The sequence below is a fragment of the Oncorhynchus nerka genome, linkage group LG28 (genome assembly GCF_034236695.1).
Source record: "Oncorhynchus nerka isolate Pitt River linkage group LG28, Oner_Uvic_2.0, whole genome shotgun sequence".
NCBI lineage: Eukaryota > Metazoa > Chordata > Actinopteri > Salmoniformes > Salmonidae > Oncorhynchus > Oncorhynchus nerka.
In genome coordinates this window covers 25,725,799-25,746,433 of record NC_088423.1, presented here as the reverse complement: position 1 = coordinate 25,746,433, position 20,635 = coordinate 25,725,799, and the positions used below count along the sequence as shown (strand labels likewise).

The following is a 20,635-nucleotide window of genomic DNA, read 5'->3' as shown; positions in this document are numbered from 1 at the left end:
AGTGACTAGAACCATTCAACGCTGTTCTGACCAATCGGAACCCACGCTTCAAGATTGTTTTGATCACGCGGGCTGGGATATGTTCCGGTCAGCCTCAGAGAACAAAATCGACCTATACACTGACTCGGTGAATAAGTATGTATTGGAGATGTTGTACCCACTGTGACTATTAAAACCAACCCCAATCAGAAACCGTGGATGGATGGTGGCATTGGCACAAAACTGAAAGCCCGAACCACCACATTTAACCATAGAAAGAGGTCTGGGAATATGGCTGAATATCAACAGTGTAGTTATTCCCTCCGCAAGGCAATTAAACAAGCAAAATGCCGGTACAGGGACGAAGTGGAGTCAATTCAACGGCTCAGACATGAGACGTATGTGGCAGGGTCTACAGGAAATCGCGGACCACAAAAAGAAAACCAGCCACGTCACGGACACCAACGTCACCCTTCCAGACAAACTAAACGCCTTCTTTGACCGCATTGAGGACAATACACTGCCACGGTCGCGGCCATCTAGCAAGGACTGCTACCCCCCCACCCCCACCACTCTCCTTCTCCGTTGCCGATGTGAGTAAAACATTTAAACGTGTTAACCCTCGCAAGGCTGCTGTGTTAACCCTCGCACCCTTTTATACCATCTATTGCACCTTGCATATGCCGCTCGGCCATCGCTCATCCATATATTTATATGTACATATTATCATTCACCCCTTTAGATTTGTGTGTATTAGGTAGCTGTTGGGGAAATGGTTAGATTACTTGTTAGATAGTACTGCACTGTCGGAACTAGAAGCACAAGCATTTCGCTACACTTGCATTAACATCTGCTAACCATGTGTATGTGACCAATAACATTTGATTTGATTTATATTAAGGTCGTTCCCCCCCCTCGGGCCGAATGTTTGACACCCCTGCTCTAGCCTACGTTAATGCACTCTCTACAGATAATAAGCTGTACTTTTTTTACAGTTGAAAATAGTACTTATTATAGTTAATTTGTTTGCCAACCTTCATACATGCCTTTATGTTACTCTTCCAATATAGAATGAAAGCTAGAGGTGCTCAATGGTCACACATGGGAAAATACATTCATGCTATGAAACATTTTGACCATATATTTCAAGGACACTAGACCAAACACCAGTTCACATGAGTGAATCTTTCCTTTCATACTTTTCTTTGTCTGCCACCTGTGACCTGTGCCTAAGGGGCCCTAATTCAACCAACTTCTAGGAACTACTATTATTGTATTGTGTCTTCAGAAAGTATTCACACCCCTTGACTTTTTCCACATTTTGTTGTGTTACAGCCTGCATTTAAAATTGATTAAATTCATATTTTTTTGCAGCTGATCTACTACACACAATGTCAAAGTGGAATTTTGCTCTGAGAAATGTTCACAAATTAATACAAAATTTAAAGCTGAAATGTATTGAGTCAATAAGTATTCAACCCCTTTGTTATGGCAAGTCTAAATACATTCAGGGGTAAAAAGAATGTGCTTAACAAGTCAAATAATAAGTTGCATAAACTCACTCTGTGAGCAATAATAGTGGTTAACATAATTTTTTGAATGACTACCACATCTCTGTACCCCACAAATACAATTATCTGCAAGAGCCGTCCCTCAGTCGAGCAGTGAATTTCAAACACAGATTCAACCACAAAGACCAGGGAAGCTTTCCAATACCTCGCAAAGAAGAGCACATATTGGTAGATAAAAAAGCATAGGTGTTATTAATTAATTAAGTTATTAATTATGCTTTGGATGGTCTATCAATACACCCAGTAACTACAAAGATACAGGCGTCCATCCTAACTCAGTTGCCGGAGAGGAAGGAAACCGCTCAGGGATTTAACGTTGAGGCCAATGGTGATTTTAAAACAGTTACAGAGTTTAATGGCTGTGATAGGAGAAAACTGAGGATGGATCACCAACATGGTAGTTACTCCACAGGACTAACGTAAATGACAGAGTGAAAAGAAGGAAGTCTGTACAGAATACAAATATTCCTAAACATGCACCCTGTTTGCAATAAGGCACTAAAGTAATACTGCAAAAAATATGGCAAAGAAATGAACTTTTTGTCCTGATTACATAATCCAATACAACACATCACTGTTTACCACTCTTCATCTTTTCAAGCATGATGGTGGCTGCATCATGTTATCGGTATGCTTTCCATCTGCAAGGAGTAGGGCATTTTGGGGGGGGGGATAAATGAACAGAATAGACCTACAGTAAGCACAGGCAAAATCTTAGAGGAAAACCTTGTTCATTCTGCTTTCCAACAGACACTGGGATACAAATTCAACTTTTAGCAGGACAATAACCTAAAACTCAAGGACAAGTATGCACTGGAGTTGCTTACCAAGATGATATTGAATGTTCCTGAGTGGCCTAGTTACAGTTTTGACTTAAATTGGCTTGAGAATCTATGGCAATACTTGAAAATGGCTGTCTAGCAATGATGAACAAACCAACTTGACAAAGCTTGAAAAGTTGAAAAAAGTATAATGGGCAAATATTGTACAATCCAGGTGTGCAAAGCTCTTAGAGACTTAACCAAGAGTGATTCTAACATGTATTGACTCAGTGGGTTGAACATCTATTTAATGAAGATATATTAGTGTTAAAAAAAGTCAAAATATTTCTTCCACTTTCGATTTCTTTTTGTGTAGATCGTTGATTTTTTTTTTACAATTAAATCCATTTGAATCCCAATTTGTAACACAACAAAATGTGGAAAAGGTCAAGAGGTGTAAATACTTTCTGAAGGCTCTGTAGCTGCTGGCAACCAAGATTGTGACTGACTGAAATGAGATTTAGAGGATGCATTGTGGGTTGCACGATAACTGTATTTAGAATGCAATAAGAAAATCCATTTGAAATGCCAGTATTCAGCACTGTTTGCAAGACTTTTGTCTAAGTTAAATTTAAGTCTGCATGGCTATTAAGCAGGAATAAATTGCTACGTGTTCTTTATCAAGTTGTATTTATCAACGTATGTCTTACAACAACAAATAATCACATACCAACCCATATTAGTCACCAGAAGTCATTGTACAATCTGTTGCCCTAAGGGTATGCACCTGGTGATTGATGCTAAATTATACGGACTAACTGGAGCCAAAAATGATATTCCAAAAACATTGGCTCTTTGACGCCAAAACTACATAATGTATCTCATTTAATATTGTAACACTATCTGGACGCCTCTGGATAAAAGTAGTGGTGTCATCTGGCTCATCTGTATTAGACACGCTGTTCTGCTATCCAAAGCACTGGAACAACTCCAGCTATTCAATTACCACACAGTTCATCTCTCTAATATGGGAAAACCTATCAGTCAAAAACTGGGAATATCATGCAGTAATAAAACATGTACTGGAGGAAAAGAGGGGCTGTAGGCCTATTGATATGATTGACAATTAAAGCTAGTGGTGAAATATTAGAATTTGTGGGTTAGGGTTTGAATAACTTGAAAACGTGCAGGGTATAAATGATGGAATCTGTTCAATCAGCTCTGTAGAGTTGACAGTTGGGGCAGCTCACTAGCAGAGCTGTATACTATTTTGACAGGGTGACTCCTGCAGAGAAGAGGTAACTCTGTAGAACTGACCTGGCTCAGTGCTGCTGCGTGGGTCCTGCTCTCTTCTAAATAATTGGTGCCATGAGACAGAGACAGGTGCAGAGGTGAAGAGGGTGAGGGCTAGATCCAGAGACAGCCAAGTGACCATCAAACACGCACACACAGGTAGGCAGGCAGGCACACATACAAATCACGCTAAGGTGAGTTGCTGCTGCATTGCAAGTGTCAACCTTTGACACACTCAACAGCTACTGGTTACTGTAATAACGAGCCTTCTTGCTTCCATCCTTGTGATAGCGCTTGAGTAGTGCTTCAAAACTTTAAGGTGAGGCTTGACAGTGAATACTGTTATTAAATCATATTATGGGTGATCCATTTAAACATAATGAGTATACCGTAGATGGTTAAGGTGCCTTTTCCAAGTTACTTAAAAAAAGGCTGCATTTATCTTTTGGTCAATGTATGCAACATACTGTTTGAATGGCCTTTTACACAATGGGTTGATTTGCTTGGTGTGAAACCTTACAGTAAAACAATCATGACTTAGTATAGATCCAATGTTTCTCATTTTCAGGTTGATCATCTGTGAGAAAGTTATTTTTGTCTTCATCAGGATCTCTCTGTGTTTAAACAAGTCTCAAATCTCTAAGATCTCAAATCTCTTGTGTCCCGCCACCCACCACCCACCAACCCCTCTTTTACGCTACTGCTACTCTCTGTTTATCATACAGTATATGCATAGTCACTTTAACCATACCTACATGTAGATACTACCTCAATTAGTCCAACTAACCGGTGCCTGTATATAGCCTCGCTACTGTTATAGCCTCGCTACTGTTATAGCCTCACTACTGTATATAGCCTCACTACTGTATATAGCCTCACTACTGTATATAGCCCCGCTATTGTTATTATTCACTGTCTTTTTACTGTTGTATTTTATTTCCTTACTAATCTATTGTTAACCTACAGTGGCTTGCGAAAGTATTCACCCTCTTGGCATTTTTCCTATTTTATCTTCGGTCTCTTTGTTGCCTCTGATTAATGCCCTCCTTGCCTGGTCCGTGAGTTTTGGTGGGCGGCCCTCCCTTGGCAGGTTTGTTGTGGTGCCATATTCTTTCACATTTTTTAGAATGGATTTAATGGTGCTCCGTGGGATGTTCAAAGTTTCTGATATTTTTTTATAACCAAACCCTGATCTGTGCTTCTATACAACTTTGTCCCTGATCTGTTTGGAGAGCTCCTTGGTCTTCATGGTGCCGCTTGCTTGGTGGTGCCGCTTGCTTAGTGGTGTTGCAGACTTTCAGAACAGGTGTATATATACTGATATCATGTGACAGATCATGTGAGACTTAGATTTCACACAGGTGGACTTTATTCAACTACTTATGTGACTTCTGAAGGTAATTGGTGGCACCAGATCTTATTTAGGGGCTTTATAGCAAAGGGGGTGAATACATATGCACACACCACTTTTATGTTTTTATTTTTTTGAATTTTTTGAAACAAGTAATTTTTTAAATCTACCCATTTACCACTTCACCAATTTGGACTATTTTGTGTATGTCCATTACATGAAATCAATTTAAATGACAGGTTGTAATGCAACAAAATAGGAAAAATGCCAGGGGGGGATGAATACTTTTGCAAGGCACTGTAATACCTATTTTTTACTTAAAAATTGTACTGTTGGTTAGGGCCTGTAAGTAAGCATTTCACTGTAAAGTCTACACCTGTTCTATTCGGCGCACTTGACAAATAAACTTGGATTTGATTTAAGAGCCGGAGCCAAGTGGCCCTGTGTGTTCAGAAGTGTATAATAGAGGGGGCTCTGGAGCACTGGAGCAGAATCTCTCTGGTTCTGCAGTCAGTGACTTAGGCAGAGCTCCAGTTGCATGGCGCCACTTTGATGTCCTCATTAAAGTAGGTTGATTTTAATTTTGGCATTTGCATAAAGTAGTGCAGGCTGTTTTTGTTCGGTCCCCATCTGAGATGTGCCAAACTGATCAGCCCTCCCAGTACTGTACTATATTTCTGGACAGCTGTGTCCACAGAGACATCTTGACTAATTATATCAGCTCTTATGTTGTGTCCTTTCATTGATATTATGAAATAAAGGTGAAAAACACAGCTTTAACTTCAAGCTTTTATACTCTTCATAACCCATATTATACTGTAGCTGTACCTTGGCATAAGGTGGGGTCAGATAGGCAATGCCTGCGATACACTTAATTCCAGACTTTCCCCAAACTCATCATTATGTGCCATCGTAGAGTTACAGTGGGAAATTAAATAATTCTGAGAGTTAAGTATTCCAATAATCTTGAATTACAATTAGATAATACAGAATGAATGATCTGTCTTTACCTCCCTGGTAATGTTATCTGAACAGAAACCCCAAAATGACAAGCCACTCAGCTCTATACAGTATATTTGTGTAACATCACTCTTTAGCAGCAGCTAGTGTAAGGCTCCATTTTTTTTGCAGCTGTCTATCTTCTCTAAGAATCCCTAACCGTTTTGGTATGCCACTACCACACTGCGCCAGCTACCACTGAAAGATACAGTCCCTGCTGACACAGGCTCCTGAGGCCTTGGATGCCATACAGCAGCGATATAAGTCAAGGACTGTAGATTGAAACAGGGGCGGAGAAACGAATGGGGCTCACCAACATTACTAACTAGTAATGTCAGCAGATGGGGTTTCCATGGAAACGCCCATATTACACTTGGAGATTTAGGAGTGTGTAGGGGGTTTGTGGGGGAGAATCTATCAATCAATGGATATTTCAGTATTTTAGCCAAATTGTTTTATTGAATCGTGATTATCTCAATCCCATATTGGTTACAGTAAATCCTTTGGTTACAGTAAATCCTTTGGTTACAGTAAATCCTTTGGTTACAGTAAATCCTTTGGTTACAGTAAATCCTTTGGTTACAGTAAATTGTCAGGTATTTTCTGTGAGAGAATATGGGAATCTAATTGTATTACCTTATTGCGATACTGTTATCTGTGCCCTGATTGGTCAAGTGATAACATGATAGCCTGGCGGCAGGGTAGCCTAGTGGTTAGAGTGTTGGACTAGTAACCGAAAGGTTGGAAGTTCAAATCCCTGAGCTGACAAGGTACAAATCTGTCGTTCTACCCCTGAACAGGCAGTTAACCCGCTGTCATTGAAAATAAGAATTTGTTCTTAACTGACTTGCCTAGTAAAATAAAGGTAAAATAAAAATGTGTAGTATTTGAGTTTATAAAGATTATTATGATACTTTAAGACACCACTAAAGAAAATTGAGAGAGATTTTAGAACATGTTATCTTTGGCAGGAATAGTGGCATCACAGATGACTGGGTACCATCAATCAATGTCTCATCAGCTGTGTCCTGTTGAAAGAATTGTTAAAAGATTCCCCATTCATTATTTTGTTAATGTTAGAATACATACTCAACCATCATAGATGGATATAGTAGCATAAATCTTGTAAATATCATCTTAATTTATATCTAAGGCTAAGCAGAAAAAGTTACTGCCCCTCTGGGGTGCACTGCAAAGTAAGCAAGCATGGAGCAATCCACGGGGACTGATCATTAGATACAAGAGTTGTCTAACAACAATTACTGTACTGCAGAAAAATAGCCTAGTCAGCATATGAAGTCCCTTATTTTCTGTACTGCAGCACGTTAAACATTTTATCCTTGATGTCATAGTTTGAGATTGTTCGTATCTCATCACTTCTCAGATGACTGTGAATGTTTTGAAAGCAATCAATAACTGTGGAAAGAGAGATTTAGCTTGTGTTGTATTGACCTTCGTTGCATCACCATCAAACCCAATGTTTTCACAGGCCTTCCACATGATTGGCCAAGGTGTCAGATAGACTGCTTGACCCACCCAAAGCCTGTAGCTAACTTGGTATGTTATTTCTTTCCACAACCATGCCACACAACAGCGAGAAAACCATTATGTCAGTGTTTGAACAGTCAATCTTTAGTCAAATGAAACACTTTTCTGTTCTGCGAGTGATGTGAGTCTGGGTTGTTGAGAGAAATAAAGTACCATGTTAGCTACCCTTGATTGATTTACTGAAGGCCTATCTATAATCCCATGGACAGCACTCCCTGAAGATGATGAAAAAAGGCACCATTTTACAAGCTGCGTCAGGCATAACAGGCTTGTTTTGACACCTTTGCTGATGCTGCACGTTCCGCTAATAAAACCGGGGTGGATTGACAATCTGGCATTTTGGGCAAATGCCAGATGGGTTGGTCTATTATTAGCCCCGTGGGCCTGTCACACTAGTTATATTTCTATTTTTTGCACCAAATGATAATTATTGGGCTAATGGAGACCACAGTCAAATAAAAGGGCTGTTGTTGGGGCATAGTTTTTTTTTTTAAATGGAGGCCCATTTTTTAAAATGGGCCTCAAGGGGGGGAAAAATGGGCCGCTGTGTTAGAAACACCAGAGCTGATTTCTGTTCCCAGTCCGTCCCTGAATAAAGCTGCACCACCTAACTTTCTCATTACATTGTTTTCCAGAGCGTGCAGTCTTTTAACAGGTCCCCAAGAGGCAATCCGTCCCCGTTGGGAAGTACTTTTTATTTGTCTTTTCTGTCCACCTTTGAATCCTCCCTGCTGGCAGTCGTCCTGTCATTTTTACAGCCAGCACAGATGAGAGGAGGAAGCTGAGGCAGGGTGGCCTAGTGGTTAGAGAGTTGGACTTGCAGCCGAAAGGTTGCAAGTTCAAATCCCCGAGCTGACAAGGTACAAATGTGTCGTTCTGCCCATGAACAGGCAGTTAACCCACTGTTCCTAGGCTGTCATTGAAAATAAGAATTTGTTCTTAACTGACTTGCCTAGTTAATAAAAAAAATTTAAAAAAATGTGGATGCAACAAATAGTCACCAAACACAGAAGCTCAGAGCTGTCTGTATATCTATCTACACATCATACCTTTGCCATGATAATTAACAACTTTTTGTCATACACATGTCAAGGACACACACATATGCATATATATGTATGTGTCCTTGACATGTGTATGACAAAAAGACTAACCGTGTCAATATATATATACTGTAGATTAAAACATTAAAATATGTAATACCTACAATATAAACAAACCATGCTAGTACTGATACAAATATAACATGTTTTTTTCTTCTCAAAATTGCTTACAGGTGTAGGATCTTAATTTGACCTATATTGTCACAACAAAATAATCCTGCAGCAACAGTATTTGAACGTTTAATCCATGTTGCTTGATAGGTGGTTAGGCTATTAGCTGGCCAAAAGTAGTCCACATTAAAAGGGAAATACTGTTAATATAACCATGTATTAGTGTGGGTTTTCAGTCAATTTATGTCATTTACAAAACTCATCTGCATTTCCTCCGTCTATACCTGCATCTATACCTGTGTGCCCTGATAAACAAAACCCCAGCTCCTTAAGCTTTAAGTATACCCAGTCATGTGTTTGGGTTTTAAGAGCCTTTAAGGGCATTAAGATCTTTTCCACATGAAAATTCTTCCTCCAGGTACACATACAATGACATTTGGTCCTGTGGGCCTCACCGATTCAGGTTTCTTATCGGTCTTCAGTTATTGTGACCTTTACATAGCAGTGTATCTGCACTTTGCACATAGAATAATCCCATTGTTGTCTTGCCAAAGAAATCCGTTGTCCCAAAGGAGGACCTACCTTGTTGAAAGGTGTTTAACATAGATAAGCACCTCAATAGGACCTTACAGCACATTGTAGGAAAAGTTAAGTGGATGTAAGACGGTATCTTCGGTTCTGCTTTGGAAACCTGCTGAGACACTTCTGTTGGTTTCTTTGTTTTACACAAAGCTGTTTATGAGATAGTATACAAAAGTAGTGATAAAAAGTTGTTTTGCTTGCTGCAGAGAGGCTTCAGGCATAAACTGTTTTCCTCAGAGAGCAAAGCAGAGGTCTTGAGTGTTTGGTCCTTCCTCCCCGTTTGTAAATAGTTCAGTTGACCATCTGCTTCCGGCGGAAAACTTGTACGCCCCCAAACATTCTGATCTGTGGAGAAATGTTTGTATTCTAGATTGTCATCTTTTGACACTGCGTAGGATGAATCATTAATAATACCCAGACAGTTCTTTTTGGACACTAAAAGCTTGTCAAAGAGCTAGCAAGCATAAATACATTGAGATACAACAACAATTTATAGATACAATATTTCATCGTGTTTATTTCTCCTCCAGAAAACTGTGTGGCTGACTGCTGATCTTGGAGAGCGTAAGACTGTCACGCTTTTCTCTGTTTCATGGTCCAAAATCGTTTTGGCCACTCAGACAGGGAGGCAGCAGCGTTCACTGTGGGGTTGGTGAGCCTCATCTGTACGGATAATGGCTTTAGTAACCTGTCAGCTTTTCCCCTTCACAGGAAGGAGTTCTAATGTCCTGTTTGTTTACACAACATCTGTGCTGCTGGCCCTCTGTGCCAAGGCTCAATGTGTATATTAATGCACCAGATTCATCACAAGCTTTTTCCTGCTGTTGCTTTGCATTCTGCGTCTTTCATCGCTGTTTCATAGGGGATCAATGTGCGAAAATGCAGTATATCCCCTAAATACTGTACTCACTCACGCACACACACACACGATCCCCAGGATTGTTTTGTCCTTTCCAAATGTTTTCCATATTTTGTATTTGCTGAGGTCAGGATGAAGGCATTGATTCTCATGATTACTTGAACTGATCATTATTTGAGGCATTTCCAGTTGGCTTTCCTTAGTTGTCTGCAAGCGGTTCTGTTGATATAATTTAGCCTACAACTTTCCTTTCCAATTGAATTACAAGCATAGATTTCAAAGATCATATTGTAGCATCTTCTTTTAAAATTCTACTCATATTCGGGATGAGATCAAGTATTTACACTGTCAAGAGTCTTGAGCTCAAGACAGTTACTGACACTAGTGCCTTAGAGTAGACTGAAGAAGCAGCCATTGACTCTACTGCCTCCGAGTAGACTGAAGAAGCAGTCATTGACTCTACTGCATCTTTCTTGGAGTAAACTTGCAATCTTGACTCCACTCTCTACAGCCCTCACACTCAACTCTGGACCTCCAAGCCAGTTCCACTGCGTTTTTTATTCTTCCCCTCTAATCAGGGACTGATTTAGACTTGGGACACAAGGTGGGTGCAATTAATTATCATGTAGAACAAAAAAACATCCGGCTCCGGACCCCATAGGGTCAGGAGTTGAATACCCCTGGTCTACAGCATTACTTACTACCTTTTTGGAGTGCATGTTGTATTGAATCAATAGGAGCATTACTGAATTAGTGGATAAAAGCTCATCAGACTAGCTAAAACAAAACAAAAACTAAACAGAACCATTACAAAACTGTCAGCAACATTTCTCTAAACAATTACATTTCACCCATTCCTTAAACCCAAGACATGTTCTAGTGTCTGTGCAGACATTACTTCCTGGAGTTTATCATAGCTCCTTATCCCAGTTCTCTTCCTGTGGGCTCATTAGCCCCCTAGATGCCACTTAGCAGAGTGCTGCTCTCCCTCTCTCTCTCTCTCTCACTCTCTCTCTCTCTCTTTGCCACTGTCTAAAATCTGTGCAACTAATGCTGCTGTCCTCTGACACACTGACGCCCAGTCATCCCTCAGCCATTAAAGCGCAGGCAGGCAGGGAGGCAGACCTCCGCCTCAGGCTATAATCCCCCTATCAGGCCAGAACTGGGTTTACCAAATAGCACAGCAGCACAGCTGGCTAAACTGGCAGGGACGGTCTGACTGTCTCAGACCATCTGCGGATCTCATCTAGCTGTACATAACTGGGGTTGGTAGCTAGGGTGTAGTGCACAACCACCCACCTGAAATCCAACCAAGAGGGAACCCATTTTTTAGGTCTAATCATACATAACCATGTGGACCATGTAACAAGTCTAGGGGAGACCAGACCGTCGGATGGTGTTAAAAAATGATCTTCTGGTGTTCTGTGTGAAATTGTATTGTTTATGTTTATGGTTTATTTTCTTGTACCTACTGTGGCCTAAGTATTTTCTAATCTGTGGCTCTAGTCTTTTCTCTTGCAACTGAGCGTAATGACATATTTAGCTGTCTTTAAAAGAGCATCCTGCAAGGACATTACTCTCTAATGTTACTCTGTTGCTTTGATCAGTCAAGTGTGTCATACAGGTGTTGACTCTTAATTTGACCAGTTTTGTTGCAGCAAAATAATCCTGCAGTAGCAGCAGGATTTGAACGTTTAGTCCATAATGTTGCTTTACATAAATTCACTGAAAACCCACACTAACCCACGGTTATATGGACAGTATCATATTGTTAATATAGCCTTAGTATCTGGCCAAAATGAGGTTACATTAAAAGTGCAATACTGTTAGTATAACGTTGGTTGGTGCGGGTTTTCAGTGAATTCTTGTAAATCATAAAGCTCATGCATTTCAAATCAAATCAAACTGTATTTGTCACATACACATGGTTAGCAGATGCGAGTGTAGCGAAATGCTTGTGCTTCTAGTTCCGACAATGCAGTAATAACCAACGAGTAATCTAACCTAACAATTCCACAACAACTACCTTAAACACACAAATGCACATAAAAATATATGAATGAGTGATGGTACAGAACGGCATAGGCAAGATGCAGTAGATGGTATAGAATACAGTATATACATATGAGATGAGTAATGTAGGGTATGTAAACATAAAAGTGGCATTGTTTAAAGTGGCTAGTGATACATGTATTACATAAAGATGGCAAGATGCAGTAGATGGTATAGAGTACAGTATATACATATCAGATGAGTAATGTAGGGTATGTAAACATTATACACTACTCAAAAAAATAAAGGGAACACTTAAACAACACAATGTAACTCCAAGTCAATCACACTTCTGTGAAACTGTCCACTTAGGAAGCAACACTGATTGACAATAAATTTCACATGCTGTTGTGCAAATGGAATAGACAACAGGTGGAAATGATAGGCATTTAGCAAGATACCCCCAATAAAGGAGTGGTTCTGCAGGTGGTGACCAGACCACTTCTCAGTTCCTATACTTCCTGGCTGATGTTTTGGTCACTTTTGAATGCTGGCGGTGCTTTCACTCTAGTGGTAGCAACCCACACAAGTGGCTCAGGTAGTGCAGCTCATCCAGGATGGTACATCAATGCGAGCTGTGGCAAGAAGTTTTGCTGTGTCTGTCAGCGTAGTGTCCAGAGCATGGAGGCGCTACCAGGAGACAGGCCAGTACATCAGGAGACGTGGAGGAGGCCGTAGGAGGGCAACAACCCAGCAGCAGGACCGCTACCTCCGCCTTTGTGCAAGGAGGAGCAGGAGGAGCACTGCCAGAGCCCTGCAAAATGACCTCCAGCAGGCCACAAATGTGCATGTGTCTGCTCAAATGGTCAGAAACAGACTCCATGAGGGTGGTATGAGGGCCCGACATCCACAGGTGGGGGTTGAGCTTACAGCCCAACACCGTGCAGGACGTTTGGCATTTGCCAGAGAACACCAAGATTGGCAAATTCGCCACTGGCGCCCTGTGCTCTTCACAGATGAAAGCAGGTTCACACTGAGCACATGTGACAGACGTGACAGAGTCTGGAGACGCCGTGGAGAACGTTCCGCTGCCTGCAACATCCTCCAGCATGACCGGTTTGGCGGTGGGTCAGTCATGGTGTGGGGTGGCATTTCTTTGGGGGGCCGCACAGCCCTCCATGTGCTCGCCAGAGGTAGCCTGACTGCCTTTAGGTACCGAGATGAGATACTCAGACCCCTTGTGAGACCATATGCTGGTGCGGTTGGCCCTGGGTTCCTCCTAATGCAAGACAATGCTAGACCTCATGTGGCTGGAGTGTGTCAGCAGTTCCTGCAAGAGGAAGGAATTGATGCTATGGACTGGCCCGCCCGTTCCCCAGACCTGAATCCAATTGAGCACATCTGGGACATCATGTTTCGCTCCATCCACCAATGCCATGTTGCACCACAGACTGTCCAGGAGTTGGCGGATGCTTTAGTCCAGGTCTGGGAGGAGATCCCTCAGGAGACCATCCGCCACCTCATCAGGAGCATGCCCAGGCGTTGTAGGGAGGTCATACAGGCACGTGGAGGCCACACACACTACTGAGCCTCATTGTGACTTGTTTTAAGGACATTACATCAAAGTTGGATCAGCCTGTAGTGTGGTTTTCCACTTTCATTTTGATTGTGACTCCAAATCCAGACCTCCATGGGTTGATAAATATGATTTCCATTGATACTTTTTGTGTGATTTTGTTGTCAGCACATTCAACTATGTAAAGAAAAAAGTATTTAATAAGAATATTTCATTCATTCAGTTGCTGTACCAGGCAGTGATACAGCCCGACAGGATGCTCTCGATTGTGCATCTGTAAAAGTTTGTGAGTGCTTTTGGTGACAAGCCAAGTTTCTTCAGCCTCCTGAGGTTGAAGAGGCGCTGCTGCGCCTTCTTCACCACACTGTCTGTGTGGGTGGACCAATTCAGTTTGTCCGTGATGTGTACGCCGATGAACTTAAAACTTACACTACCTTCTCCACTACTGTCCCGTCGATGTGGATAGGGGGGTGCTCCCTCTGCTGTTTCCTGAAGTCCACAATCATCTCCTTTGTTTTGTTGACGTTGAGTGTGAGGTTATTTTCCTCACACCACACTCCAGGAGCCCTCACCTCCTCCCTGTAGGCCGTCTCGTCGTTGTTGGTAATCAAGCCTACCACTGTAGTGTCATCTGCAATCTTGATGATTGAGTGTGAAAATGTTCAGCAACAAAGGTGATCAAAATAAGATTCTTCACCTGTAAGGTTTCCATTTTCAGTTGTTTCTTAAAGGCCCAGTGCAGTTTTATATATCAACACTATGAGGTTGGAATAATACTGTGTAATTATGATAATGCCCTTTTAGGGTAAGAGCTGTTTGACAAGACTGCCTGCAATTTCAGCCTGTTTTGGTGGGATGGAGTTTTGGCCTTCCATGAAGACATCAACATACAGTGAATTAGTTAATAGTTAATAGGCCTGGTTTTGTTTCCCCTCCCTACTCAGACCACGTCCAGACAGTCCCGGCAAAATTCTTACTTGAGAAATTGCCCTTCGCTAAGAAGCTATTTTTGTTTATTTTTGACCATTTTATTTGAAAACAATTGTTACCCAGAAATGATTTGATTTTGAGTTTTAAAAAACGGCTGCATTGGAGATGAGGCCTATTTCAAACCTTTCCCTCTGGAATAGGCAAAGAGGATTCTGAATGTCAATGACAAAGGCTCCTTCGTGATATTACCATCGGCATTGTAGTGAATTCAATGTTTCACAATACTACTGTAGGATTAACCACTACATAGTTGTAATACAGAGGTAAACAGCTCTATCGTTCTGCTAATTTAATGATAATGCCATTTTAAACATTGGTCCATTAACAGGTGAGATGGAGATGGATCCTTTTTTAAGCATACAATGTGTTAACGTGCCTCTTCTGTAAACAATTTCTAGTCTACACAAAATGCTGAATTTGCATTAATACAGTTGTAAACAAGGGCAACGAAGAACAAAATAGACAGCTATTCAGCAAGCAGAAAACGCAATAAAACCAACGACGGCAGTTAAATGTAGATGGAGAATAATGCATTTCAAATTGTCCAAGTGTGAAGCGCTGAAGTCAGAAGACAAATGTGCTGTGAGGAGAGGCTAAATAGATTACAGCCATGTTAACTTCCTTTGTGAGCTGCATGACAAGACAGTCATTTGTAGCCAATTCTCCTCCAGTGTGACGTTCAGTGGGAATGCTGCCACAGTGTTTATTGAAGATGCTTCACCTTTTTGTTTTATTGAAATCTCAGGGCTCATCTCTAAGGAGATGTGAGTCTTTGTCCTTACATTGCAAGTGTCTGGGAGTCTGTTTAAAGGCCACATCAGTCACTTATCACAAAGAAAAGCTGTTGATGTAAGAATATTAATTTCAATCCAGGATCTAAACCTGTGACTTTAGTTTACGCTTGAAAGATTCACTTACTTGTTAGATGCAGACATTCCACCGATTAAATTGCCCAAATTGTAAAGTTGTGTATTAGCCAGTACACACTGGATTTTCAATGAAGTTTTTGCAAGCATTCTGAATGGGCTACTTGCATTTAGTAAGATAATAATCTATCAAAGAAATGTCACAAAACCTGATGAAACAAGGGTTTAGAAGTTGCTCTTTCAAAAGTACTGTATGTTTTGAAATAGGTAAGCCAATGATTCGTCAACTTCACATATGTGTACAGAGCACATCTCTATCTAAGTGATTTGTAGAGCAGGGCGTACTGGGGACACTGTGGGATGTGAAACATATTAGTCACAGGAAACATCTCCAAACAGATTATGCTTAACCATTTTGTAAATGGATTGCAATCGATTTGTAAGATAATTATCCTGATTCGAGCTCAAAACATGCAATATTTGAGTTGAGTGGTAAAAGTGGCTTGCATTGTACAGTCTGTGAAAACATTTAGAAAAATCAATGCCATCTACTTCAAAAAAACATCTGCCCACGAAGCAGGTCTCCGTCACAGAGACCCGTGTAAAAACTCGTTGCTCACCAGGGCCTCGCAGGTCCTCAGATTCACAGAAGCACGACTGACGAGCTGTAGATGCAACACATTTACAGTCTTACAGGAGGTTTAAAGAGGGGCTGAACGCACTGATTTTGCCTGGTGATGTCAGCATGGAAAGATGAAACTCCCACCCATACAACACCTGCTGATTAGAAGGTCCTGTGGAGATTATATTTCAGTAAATTGCAACTACCAGGAAATAACACTGATTACATTGTTTCACACTTTTACACTGTTAGTTTCATCAACTGTTGTTCAATATGATACAAATCACAGGAAAAACTACATATGCAGACCAGCTGGCTGGTGTGTTTACGGACATATTCAATCAATCCCTATCGCAGTATGCTGTTCCCACATGCTTCAAGAGGGCCACCATTGTTCCTGTTCCCAAGAAAGCTAAGGTAACTGAGCTAAACGTCTATCGCCCCGTAGCACTCACTTCCGTCATCATGAAGTGCTTTGAGACTAGTCAAGGATCATATCACCTCCACCCTACCTGACACCCTAGACCCACTCCAATTTGCTTACCGTCCCAATAGGTCCACAGACGATGCAATCGCAATCACACTGCACATTGCCCTATCCCATCTGGAGAAGAGGAATACCTATGGAAGAATGCTGTTCATCGATTACAGCTCAGCATTTAACACCATAGTACCCTCCAAACACGTCATTAAGCTTGAGACCCTGGGTCTCGACCCCGCCCTGGACTTTCTGACGGGCCGCCCCCAGGTGGTGATGGTAGGAAACAACATCTCCCCCCCGCTGATCCTCAGCACTGGAGCACCACAAGGGTGCGTTCTCAGCCCTCTCCTGTACTCCCTGTTCACCCATGACTGGGTGGCCATGCACGCCTCCAACTTAATCATCAAGTTTGCAGACAACACTACAGTGGTAGGCTTGATTACCAACAACGACGAGACGGCCTACAGAGAGGAGGTGAGGGCCCTCGGAGTGTGGTGTGAGGAAAATAACCTCATACTCAATGTCAACAAAACAAAGGAGATGATTGTGGACTCCAGGAAACAGCAGAGGGAGCACCCCCCTATCCACATAGACGGGACCGTAGTGGAGAAGGTGGAAAGTTTTAAGTTCCTCGGAGTACACATCACGGACAAACTGAAATAGTCCACTCACATAGACCGTGTGGTGAAGAAGGCACAACAGCGCCTCTTCAACCTCAGGAGGCTGAAGAAATTTGGCTTGTCACCCAAAACTCTCACAAACTTTTACAGATGCACAATCGAGAGCATCCTGTTGGGCTGTATCACCGCCTGGTACGGCAACTGCTCTGCCCACAACCGTAAGGCTCTCCAGAGGGTAGTGAGGTCTGCACAATGCATCACGGGGGGAAACTACCTGCCCTCCAGGACACCTACACCATCCGATGTCACAGGAAGGCCATAAAGATCATCAAGGACAACAACCACCCGAGCCACTGCCTGTTCACCCCGCTATCATCCAGAAGGCTAGGTCAGTACGAGTGCATCAACGCAGGGACCGAGAGACGGAAAAATAGCTTCTATCTCAAGGCCATCAGACTGTTAAACAGCCATCACTAACATTGAGTGGCTGCTGCCAACACACTGACTCTCTAGCCACTTTAATAATAAAAAGTTGGATGTAATAAATGTATCACTAGTCACTTTAAACAATGCCACTTTATATAATGTTTTCATACCCTACATTACTCATCTCATATGTATATACTGTACTCTATACCATCTACTGCATCTTGCCTTGTGTTATTAAGGAGTGGCCAGTAATACATGAAGTATAATGTTTGAATAAGAAAACACTTAATTAAGGCATACAACAGGTCTAATAAGACATAATAAAGGCCTCTTTTTTTTTTTACATTTAACCTTTATTTAACTAGGCAAGTCAGTTTAAGAACAAATTCTTATTGACAATGATAGCCTACCAAAAGGCAAAAGGCCTCCTGTGAATATAAAGCCTCTTATAAACTACAAACCTGTGGAAAATATGTGTACCTTAAAATAAAGTGTAACAGAAATAATATTTCCTTTTGCTTTTCAGCATCAACAAACTTGATATCCTATGTGCATACAATCATAATCATACTCTTCATATAAACACAATAGTTTTTTTTATAGTAATGCATGCAGTATTTCCACATACTTGCTGAATTAGTAACACACCCAGTTTCTAACATCTTCAGGCCTACCGGTGTTGGGGCGGCAGGGGGTGCCTTGCATCATTTCAAACCTAATTTAACTCTGAACCGTGCCCCCTTAAAAGCCCAAATTGCCCACCACGGAGCCTCAGAGCGGCTCCAGACATTCATTAGTGTAATGAGAACAGGACACTCTTCTGCTGCCACCCAGCGAGCTACTTCTTACTGTAGCCGTGGCGGCCATCTGCTCAAGGGCTCCCAGCCAGCTGTAGGATATTCCTGTTAAAGCAGCCCCAGAGAAGACAGAATAACCCACCAGGGTCCTCAACTCAATCACCTCAGAAAGGAGGGATGGATGGATGAAGGGATGGAGGTAGAGAGGTGCTTTGTTCAGCACCCAACCATATACTTTTGCTTTTCATGCAGACCTGGGATGCAGTGCTCCTTCATGATGTCAGAGATAAGATACGCTGAGTATGCAGTCATGTGCCTCTTTGGTATTTGTCAGACTGCTGCTGCAATATAGAACACAGTTGGCCATGGCTCTTATTGGCTGAGTTGTATGCTCAGCCTCAGTGGGGGGGCTTGAGTAGTGTTGTGAATAGGTTATAGTCATTTTTGAGGCCAAGGCAGGTGATGTTGAAATGGGTGGTTGACCAGCTGACAGCTGTTCAGCTCTGGAGGAGGTTGAGTTTTCAGCTGGTCACACCAAACATTTGAAGGTCAAGTCATTCATTTGAAAATATTGTCGGGGTGGTCGAGAAATGAGAACAAGAGACCTCAGCAGGATTTGGGGGTGGTAGTTGAAAATCTAAATGACTTAACACATGGGGTGTTTCAAATTGGTGTTCTGATTGTGGTTTTAATGCATGAATAGACCTAGAATAATACATTTTCAATTAGCAAATGACTCAACTAACTGACTGCTATTATGATGTTGAGGGTCACCATTGTGGTCAGTGCTGATCTCCAACAGTGATAAAGAAAAAAGACAGTAACAGTAATAACCCAAAGGGCTATGTTTTATGACCAACAACAAGTCTACGGTCAGTGGGATGTTATGTTGGCCAGTGCTGAAGGCAGGTGTTTGATAGTTCCTCATCTGGATAGTATTCCTTGATTTCCCATTGGGAAGAAACTCATTATTTCTCACTCTCCCAGCTCTGACCTCTCGATCTTTACCAGGGACATTATTGGCTGGTGCACACGTTTTATTTCCTCTCCATACAACATTGATGACCGTGCTGCATTAACAAGACACATGACCCACTGGGCACAGACATCAGTTCAATGTCTAGTTTTGATTTACATTTGGTGAATTCAACATGAAATCAACAAAAAATGGCACCATATCTTTGGAGTTAGGTTAAAAGTTGTGTAAAACAAAAAGGCGAAAAGCCCTTACATTGATGACTTTTTGCAAATCCAATCAGTTTTCCACGTTGATTCAATGTCATCACAGATTTTTGGGGGATTGAAATGACCTGAAAACAATGTTGAGTCAACCAGTTTTTGCCCAGTGGGGACTGACTAGACCTCAGTGGTCCAACGAAGGGATGGAGCTGATAACTGAAGACCGTGGCTGAGTCTCAAATGGCACACTATTCCATATACTGTATAGTGCACTACCTTTTGGGTCCTGGTCAAAAGTAGTGCACTATAACATGAATAGGTTGCAATTTGGGACTCAGACCCTGTTATGTTCTACCTCAGATGAGACTGAGACCCATTCACCTGGGTAATGCAACACACATGGCTCAGCGTTATTGATTTGTTGTACAGTTTTTTTTCCCAGGTCTTTTTTCAATTCAGACATTCTGAATAAAATGATAAGATTTATTTTAAAAGGTTTATTGTTAGCCAACTGTAATCTATATTTTTATCTAATATTTTTTTCCCTTGCAATATATAACCTAATTTCCATTTACTTCTAAGGTATATAATTGAAAACAGTCAAGGAATCTGTTTGAGAAACATTGCTTTTCCTCTCCTCTGTTGCAGTTTAATTTTGTTGGGAAGCTGTTGGGACCACGGGGCAATTCCATGAAAAGATTACAAGAAGAAACCGGAGCAAAGATGTCCATCCTCGGAAAAGGCTCCATGAGGGACAAAGTAAAGGTATGATGACAACACCTCCTTAGAATGTGCTCTTTGACTGTCTTTTGTTTTACCTTCAATGGAATACTTACTGTCCCATGTAGCTAACATAAAGACCAAGGGCTCTTTTGTCAAACGAGCCTTGCAGAATAAAAAATACACACATCAAATATGAATACGAA

At 41.5% G+C, this 20,635-nt stretch overlaps 1 protein-coding gene across 2 annotated transcripts in view; it reads left to right on the top strand.

Annotated features, from left to right (window-relative positions):
* Positions 1 to 20,635, top strand: part of LOC115113054 (KH domain containing, RNA binding, signal transduction associated 2) — a 116,139-nt gene that overhangs the window by 31,830 nt on the left and 63,674 nt on the right. For both annotated transcript variants that reach the window (XR_003861070.2, XM_029640260.2), the window contains exon 3: positions 20,358 to 20,474. Coding sequence is in view for 1 of the 2 variants with exons in the window: in XM_029640260.2 (XP_029496120.1) it covers positions 20,358 to 20,474 (117 nt within the window). In the remaining variant the exon portion in view is untranslated. The remainder of the gene's footprint in view (positions 1 to 20,357; positions 20,475 to 20,635) is intronic.